The sequence below is a fragment of the Hoplias malabaricus genome, chromosome X2 (assembly GCF_029633855.1).
Source record: "Hoplias malabaricus isolate fHopMal1 chromosome X2, fHopMal1.hap1, whole genome shotgun sequence".
Lineage (NCBI taxonomy): Eukaryota > Metazoa > Chordata > Actinopteri > Characiformes > Erythrinidae > Hoplias > Hoplias malabaricus.
The window spans coordinates 50,966,303-50,974,966 of NC_089819.1; the positions used below are offsets into that span (position 1 = coordinate 50,966,303).

The 8,664-nt window shown below is 41.9% G+C and overlaps 1 protein-coding gene across 1 annotated transcript; it reads right to left on the reverse strand.

Annotated features, from left to right (window-relative positions):
• Positions 1-1,572: 1,572 nt before the first annotated feature.
• Positions 1,573-7,629, reverse strand: LOC136677083 (tumor susceptibility gene 101 protein-like). Its single transcript, XM_066654478.1, has 10 exons — positions 7,432-7,629; positions 7,239-7,326; positions 6,819-6,884; positions 6,482-6,645; positions 5,834-5,960; positions 5,126-5,186; positions 4,909-5,006; positions 4,617-4,819; positions 4,233-4,472; positions 1,573-3,011 (listed from the first exon to the last, which is right to left on the reverse strand). Exons 1-10 carry the CDS (start codon positions 7,471-7,473, stop codon positions 2,922-2,924), a joined length of 1,179 nt encoding a protein of 392 aa, XP_066510575.1. The 5' UTR covers positions 7,474-7,629; the 3' UTR covers positions 1,573-2,921.
• Positions 7,630-8,664: the final 1,035 nt, after the last annotated feature.

Here is an 8,664-nt window from a genome sequence, read left to right on the forward strand (position 1 = left end):
CTAGCTCTGAGACATAAACCTAAGCTACGTTGGCTACATCGTATTCAGCACACGTCCATGACTTGGTGAACTTATGAACTTCCTCATATCTTGTTTGAACCTGCCCTTAGCTGAAATCCTCTCAAAGCAGAGAAAAGCCCCCCGACGTCAGCCCCCCACCCTCATCGTCTGATCCTGCATCACGGTTAGACACAGAGGCAGTGTCAAGGCTTTAGGCCTCGGGGCTGCGCAGGTTGACGAGAAAGCTCAGCGTACAGCGCCGCAGGGAATTCACATCTAAAACAGAAACATTAGAGAAAGAAAGCCATGGGTCATAGCGCTGAAAGCTACACTCTGTCTCTGATGTATGCGGTCTAGTGTAGACCCCTCTGAAAGTTTTCTTTTCAAAATATCGACAATGAATTTTAACAGGGATCCTGCTGGAGAACCCGAGTTCTGTTTAACACATTCGCGGCCATCGTCCTGACCCAGACTAGGTAAAAAGGAACTGAAATGGTGAATCAGAAATGCCCCTGGCTTTTAGTGCAGGGCAAGGTTAAGCCATGTCTGCCCCCAAAATGATGCTTCTTGAAATCAAATAGGGCGGCACGGTGGCGCGGTTTGTGGGTCCGATTCCCGGTCCGGGTGACTGTCTGTGAGGAGTGTGGTGTGTTCTCTCTGTGTCTGTGTGGGTTTCCTCCGGGTGACTGTCTGTGAGGAGTGTGGTGTGTTCTCCCTGTGTCTGTGTGGGTTTCCTCCGGGTGACTGTCTGTGAGGAGTGTGCTGTGTTCTCCTTGTGTGTGCGTGGGTTTCCTCCAGGTGACTGTCTGTGAGGAGTGTGGCGTGTTCTCCCTGTGTCTGCGTGGGTTTCCTCCGGGTGACTGTCTGTGAGGAGTGTGGTGTGTTCTCCCTGTGTCTGCGTGGGTTTCCTCCGGGTGCCTGTCTGTGAGGAGTGTGGTGTGTTCTCCCTGTGTCTGTGTGGGTTTCCTCCGGTTACTGTCTGTGAGGAGTGTGATGTGTTCTCCCTGTGTCTGTGTGGGTTTCCTCCGGGTGCTCCCGTTTCCTCCCCACAGTCCAAAAACACACGTTGGTAGGTGGATTGGTGACTCAAAAGTGTCCGTAGGTGTCTGTGTTGCCCTGTGAAGGACTGGCCCCCCCTCCAGGGTGTATTCCCACCTTGCGCCCAATGATTCCAGGTAGGCTCTGGACCCACCGTGACCCTGAACTGGATAAGGGTTACAGATAATGGATGGATGAAATCAAATTTAAATCCAAATTCACAGTAATTATACTCTATATAAATCAATTTTCGTAATATTAAAGTATCAACAATCAGCGTGTAACACTTAAGATGTAATGTAACATAACTCTATAGCTATTAAAGCCTTTATTGGAAATTTATTCATTAAACAAATTAACGTGTGCAAAATGCAAGTCAACACACATTGTCTGTGCATTTACACAATTCCTTAATTTTATTTATTTAATTTTTTTTTTATTATTATTATTATTATTTCATGGACACCAAAGAAAAACAAATAATTAGTTATTGGTAAAATATTTACCAGTGGAGCACTAATATCAGCCAATATTTCCAGACAATTGATGCAGTATCCCAGCCCTAGAAAAATATTTATGGCAAAAACAACAGGCCCAAGAGAAGATCGCTGGAAAAGGTATTAAGATTATTTTAATACAAACAACAAAAATCACACAAGCCTGATGTTTTATTCCATTCATTTATAAGTCTACATAAAGAAATAACAATAATAATTACAACAAAAATATAAAAAGAAAAAAAAAACAATTTGGTTATTCCCTTTACAAGACTGAAAATAATAATAATGCTCTTCATGTTATATTCAAGTATTTAGTTATAGAAAAAAAAGAATATAAAATAGCATCCACAAAGAAAAAAAACGTTAATGTTCCCACGGACACCGTTACGTTCACTACCACTTTCAGCGTTAAACTTAAACGTTAAAAAGGCACAAGGGAGAAATATAACATGCTTCCCATTACATCACTTTTAAGATTGTATCTAAATGTAGTAAATAAAGGGTAATATGTAGTAATCAACTCTTTCTCATTTCTTTCCAATCAAGGAGTGCAACAATTTGCTGTATGTACAAGCTGAATACAAACAAACTTCAAACGTCTTTATTCTTGAGTGTGTGCATAGCCAGGATGCAATCATTCATTCCTAACCAGGAGTGTTTTGAGTGATACGTGTAAGAAAAGTGCTTTGATTGAAAGGGAGGAATGGGAGGTCTTTCACCGTGTGATAATCATGCATTCATGCAAAAGGATTTGCCATTAAAAAGATCCCTGAACGTTGGACCCATTAAAGACAACCAGGGGTATTACACCACGCTTAAACCCCTCTCTTAGCAGCTACAGCAGCTGCAATCACTGTACTCTTCCCTTCACATAAAAAAGTGCTGTTCCCATGTGAGAACATTTCAAATCATCTCAGAAGGTCACTTCATATTTATATTAAAGGTAATATAAAGGAGGAGTATTGGTGACTCAAAAGTGTCCGTAGGTGTGAGTGTGTGTTGCCCTGTGAAGGACTGGCGCCCCCTCCAGGGTGTATTCCCACCTTGTGCCCAGTGATTCCAGGCAGGCTCTGGACCCACCGCGACCCTGAATTGGATAAGGGTTACAGACAATGAATGAATGAATAAAGGAGGAGTTCATTTGTTTCATGTGTTCATGAAACCCGGATAGAAGTGGGAAGTGTAGAAGTATGTAGACTTTTAAAATTTCTTCACACTGACGTTTAAAGACAGGTTTTACTTCCCAAATGTGACACATTTTATTAAGTACCATACAGACATCTTGACAAATTTGAAGTCTTAAGTAGATGTTTGATCACTGAATCATGGTTCTTTTTTGGGGGGTGGAAACCCATGGACTACATGTGTTTATGCTTGGGTTGGTCAGTAGAGATCACTGAGGCCTGCAGTTTTTCTGGCTTTCTGCATCAGAGCTCGCAACTGGAACTGTTTGCGTGACAGGAGTCTCACATGCTGCAAAATAAAACACACAGACACACAATACATTTGTAGTTTCGCCTTCACCACATTAATATAGGCCCAGATTTAGGAAATTCAGGGGTAATTATAACCAATAATAATAAAACTTTAAGAATGTAGGGCGGCACGGTGGCGCAGCAGGTAGGTGTCGCAGTCACACAGCTCCAGGGACCTGGAGGTTGTGAGTTCGAGTCCCACTCCGGGTGACTGTCTGTGAGGAGTGTGGTGTGTTCTCCCTGTGTCTGCGTGGGTTTCCTCCGGGTGACTGTCTGTGAGGAGTGTGGTGTGTTCTCCCTGTGTCTGCGTGGGTTTCCTCCAGGTGACTGGAGGAGTGTGGTGTGTTCTCCCTGTGTCTGCGTGGGTTTCCTCCGAGTGACTGTCTGTGAAGAGTGTGGTGTGTTCTCCCTGTGTCCGCGTGGGTTTCCTTCGGGTGACTGGAGGAGTGTGGTGTGTTCTCCCTGTGTCTGCGTGGGTTTCCTCCGGGTGACTGTCTGTGAGGAGTGTGGTGTGTTCTCCCTGTGTCTGCGTGGGTTTCCTCCGAGTGACTGTCTGTGAGGAGTGTGGTGTGTTCTCCCTGTGTCCGCGTGGGTTTCCCCAAAAACACATGTTGGTAGGTTGATTGGCGACTCAAAATGTCCATAGGTGAGAGTGAGTGAATGTGTGTGTTGCCCTGTGAAGGACTGGCGCCCCCTCCAGGGTGTATTCCCGCCTTGCGCCCAATGACTCCAGGTAGGCTCTGGACCCACCGCGACCCTGAATTGGATCAGCGCTTACAGATAATGAATGAATGAATGAAAATAAGAATGTACTCATCATTGGCCTAAAAAACTCAGGTTACTTAAAATGTTCATTTTAAATTAATAAACACTATATGAAAGTTAATGACCAAAATGGCAGCATTGTTCAATACTGGAATAAAAACAAACCTTGTGTTTTTTTAAATAATAATCCTCAAAAAAACTGAATTAAATGTTTAAATTTTAAATGAAATTAAAATTAAGTCGAAAAGAGTTAGTACAGTTATACATCAGCAGTATGATTATATCCACTTATTATTAAGACTACAAGATACCACTACTACAGCACCACTGTAAGAGACTAGGTGTATTTCCAACTGAAGTAATTGGTATTAAATATGTAAGCGTACACTCATTTATAAAAAGCATAAGTGGTAGAAAAAAGGCAGAAACTGAGGAGTAACAGGAAGGGACTGACCTTAAGGAAGATATCCAAGTCTATGACTCCTCTCCGCAAAGCCTCACCCAAGTAGAAGATGGTGTCTTCTATGGCATTCTCCTCAGCGTACAGGTTCAGGATCTGTCTGTAGAGTGGCGCTGTTGGCACGATCAGGTCGTCAATATCATTATTCTCCGACTGATTCTCCATTTTGTCCAGAGCAGCGGTCAGCTCCTCATCCTTCTGCTTCAGAAGCTCAATGTTTTTGTCCACATCTCTCTGAGAAAGAAAGAGCAGGAGTGTGGGTTTAGGTCAAATCACAGCCAAATACTGTCACCTAAACTAAACAATAAAAACAAGTTCTGCCTTATTTTCAGAGAAAACGTCTCCATGGTACCTCAAGAAACAAACAACACAACTCACTATTTCTTGGCCCAGCTTGGTCACCATGTCTTCCAGCCTTTGGTGTCCCTTTTTCAGATCCTCCTCTGTCCTCTTCAAAGCATCTAGTTCAGCCTGAGCACGATCCATTTCCTCCTTCATCCTCCACCGCAGCTTATCACTCACTGCGGACACCAGTGATGCACGGATTGTGTCCTCTCCGATTGTGCCATCACGAGCGGGACCTGGGTCATGGAAAGAGAGTAATATGTTAAAAAAAAGATACTGTTAAAACTAAAATAAAATGATGCCAATGCACTAACGGATAACGTACCCCCGGTATTGGAAGGAGTAACAGGTGAGTAGAGTGCTGTTCCTGGTGTGGCTGGATATCCTGAACCTCCAGAAGGGTAGGGATAACCCTGAAAACTTCTATTTAAAAAAAACAGAGAGAGTGGAAATCACAAATGTTTGATTCAGTGAGGGGGGGGGGGGGGAATCCAAAGAATGACTAAAGATAACAAAAGACACTTGACACATTAAACACTTACCCTGGGTTAGAGGTGAGGCTCTGGCCAAACTGAGATGCTGGTGGGTTTGCCATATATGAAGCTATGAGAAGAAAACCAATAACATTATTACAGGTTTTATATACTTTTATTCATCTATAAAGATAGCAAATCAGACTGGGAAACTACGGATACTGGAAGCCTGTGCTAGCATTTCTCGTGCTGTGTTGGTTGCTTTCAGTGTGTGAAGAGTAGGCAGCACTTTGAACACATTTTATAAGTGGTCAGAAACTTGTCAATAACTCATGAAATTATAAAGTTACGTAAAAACCAAGCACAATTGTTTTTCTTGTGAAATTCCCAATAAGTTTGATGTGTCACATGACCCTCTTCCCATTGAAAAAACAAAAGTTGGATCCAAAATGGCCGACTTCAAAATGGTCACCACACCATCTTGAAAAGTCTCCCCCCCCCTTCCCATATACTAATGTGCCACAAACAGGAAGTTAATATCACCAACCATTCCCATTTTATTAAGGTGTATCCATATAAATGGCCCACCCTGTACTTTATAAATACAAACAATTGTATTAGGTAACACCCCACAAATGTCATGAGTGAATATCTAAATTAATCAAAGCAGTAAAAGAAATTAATACATAACAAGGAAAATGTAAGATATGTCTTCTTTGTGACCTAAAAAAAATGGCTGTTAATAAAATAATCAGTTAATTTGTTTATTTTACGTACGTGTAGGTGGTCCAGCCGGCTGAAAAGCTGGGTAAGGTGTCTGTGTAATGGGCCGTGAAAAAACTGGTGGCTCTTCTCCAAACACCACGATCATCACCTGGATTAGTCCAAATAAATCGGACTGGGGCTAAACAAGCACAAACAAACAAGTCCTTAACTGATCATTAGTTCAATCACTCAGAAGAAATTATTCCTTACCCAGTAAACAAGGAACGTCCCTGGACGTTCAAAATAGGTCTAAAAGTAGTCTGTCCGTCAAGGACATATTTTAAACGTCAATGGACGACCAAAATCCATCTTAATAAGTTAGTTAAGTGGTGACCAATCGATAACGTCAGTGGACGTCCAAAACGCGTTTTATACAAGTAATTTATTTCAGAACCAATTAATAACGTCAATGGACGTCCAAAATATGTCTAATAGTCGTCTTTTCAATGTCTGTGTTTGGACGTCTTTTCAGCTTTCATTTTCAACCTTAAGAGAACGTTGATTAGACGGCAGTCATTACGTTATTTCAACATTGAATCAACGGCTAAATGTTTACTGGGTAATCTTTTATGTAAACAAACTGACAAGGCCAACAATGAAAAACCATTGTCTCTGTAATTATTACGCTATAAACAATGTAGAATACAAACGCTCCATTACATGCTTCCATTCATGCAAGTACGGCAGGTAGATTTTTCCATTAGCATCAACATGTTTTCCTGTTTTGATCATCATGGTGCTTGTGGGCTTGACGAAGCAGATCGGAGGATTGTAAGGATAGGTGTCCAGTAACCACAGGCAAATGGGTATGTTGTACACATTTCCTAAAGAGAAAACAGAAGTGGAAATTGCAGAAGAACATAAACAACCTCCCAGACTTAGCCAATAAAATGCAAGGCTAAGAGAGAGTGATGTGTGTGCTGCACTGTGACTGAACGATGAAGGTCATGGTGAGTAAATGCTCTAATAAATAAATTGTGCAGTGTTGTTCTCATACCTCTATAGCTCACTGGCACAGTTCCTGAAAGACTCATCAACTCTCTGGTGGAGCCATCGTTGAACACTAACAAACAAAACATTTCACGTTCAGATATCATCATATTTCTCTGTATATAGTTAAAAGTTTAGTTGTTACGAGTAGGAATGTAGTGTCTCCATGTTCACGCAAATAATATAAGACGTGTATTGAAAATGAAAACCTTTCAGTTTGCTGTAACTTCAAACAAGAACATATATTCTGTAATTAGAATTTTAACATTAACTTTGACTCGTTAAAAAGCGACATTAAAACGATGGTTCTTCAACTGTGTTTTAAACATTTCCTCTGAAAAAATGTCGTTGTTTTACTGCATCGTTTTTATTCGCGGCGGTAACTCAATTTAACAAGTATCTAATGTTAGCTTCAGGCTAATCTTACCGTAGTTGTCCATCACAGGTTTCAGGTCTTTGTACGCTGTTGTAACGTTGGTGATTTCCCTCACTGTCAGGTCTCTGTATTTATAAGCCTTTATAGTCATAAATGAGAAAGATATTCAGATTTATAAATATAAACAAGCCCGGAAATGGTGTGTAAACAGCGCTGGTGTTTGTTAGCTTGCTGGCTAACTCACCTTAGACAGCATTTTCCTGAGAGCGTTTTCATTCGTTGCCATTGTTTCCACAAAGTAAAACAGCTGTATATTTCCTAAAGTTACTTTATCAGAGAGAGAGTAAATTCCACTTTCCGTAGTTTAGTTCTACAATCTTCTCATTCTTTCACGTTTCCTAAACTGAAAGCAGTTTTCGGTCACTTCCAGTCAGCTGACCGAGGAACAGAGCAGAGTGGGTAGGGTTTTCTTAGAGAGAGAGAGAGAGAAACAGACAGGGTGTGAGAGAGAGAGAGAGAGAGAGAGAGATGGAGTGAGAGAAAGAGATAGATAGATAGAGAGAGAGAGAGAGAGAGAGAGAGAGAGCGAGAGAGAAACAGATGGAGTGAGAGAAAGAGATAGATAGATAGATAGAGAGAGAGAGAGAGAGAGAGAGAAACGGAGAGAGAGAGAGAGAGCGAGAGAGAAACAGATGGAGTGAGAGAAAGAGATAGATAGAGAGAGAGAGAGAGAGAGGGAGAGAAACACAGGGAGAGAGAGAGAGAGCGAGAGAGAAACAGATGGAGTGAGAGAAAGAGATAGATAGAGAGAGAGTGAGAGAGAGAAACACAGGGAGAGAGAGAGAGAGAAACAGATGGAGTGAGAGAAAGAGATAGATAGATAGAGAGAGAGAGAGAGAGAGAGAGAGAGAGAGAGAGAGAGAGAGAGAGAGAGAGAGAGAGAAACACAGGGAGAGAGAGAGAGAGAGAGAGAGAGAAACAGATGGAGTGAGAGAAAGAGATAGATAGATAGAGAGAGAGAGAGAGAGAGAAACAGGGAGAGAGAGAGAGAGAGAGCGAGAGAGAAACAGATGGAGTGAGAGAAAGAGATAGATAGATAGAGAGAGAGAGAGAGAGGGAGAGAAACACAGGGAGAGAGAGAGAGAGCGAGAGAGAAACAGATGGAGTGAGAGAAAGAGATAGATAGAGAGAGAGCGAGAGAGAGAAACACAGGGAGAGAGAGAGAGAGAGAGAGAGAGAGAGAAACAGATGGAGTGAGAGAAAGAGATAGATAGATAGAGAGAGAGAGAGAGAGAGAGAAACAGATGGAGTGAGAGAAAGAGATAGATAGATAGAGAGAGAGAGAGAGAGAGAGAGAAACACAGGGAGAGAGAGAGAGAGAGCGAGAGAGAAACAGATGGAGTGAGAGAAAGAGATAGATAGATAGAGAGAGAGAGAGAAACACAGGGAGAGAGAGAGAGAGAGAGAAACAGATGGA

What these genes read in the sequence shown, in the direction of transcription:
- LOC136677083 (XM_066654478.1), bottom strand. Translation starts at nt 7,473, where the DNA reads ATGGCAACGAATGAAAACGCTCTCAGGAAAATGCTGTCTAAG. An exon ending in GCCGGCTGGACCACCTACAC is followed by an intron (nt 5,187 to 5,833) that starts GTACGTAAAATA and finishes TTCTTCTCATAG; the next exon opens with CTTCATATATGGCAAACCCA. An exon ending in ACTTGGATATCTTCCTTAAG is followed by an intron (nt 3,012 to 4,232) that starts GTCAGTCCCTTC and finishes TTTATTTTGCAG; the next exon opens with CATGTGAGACTCCTGTCACG.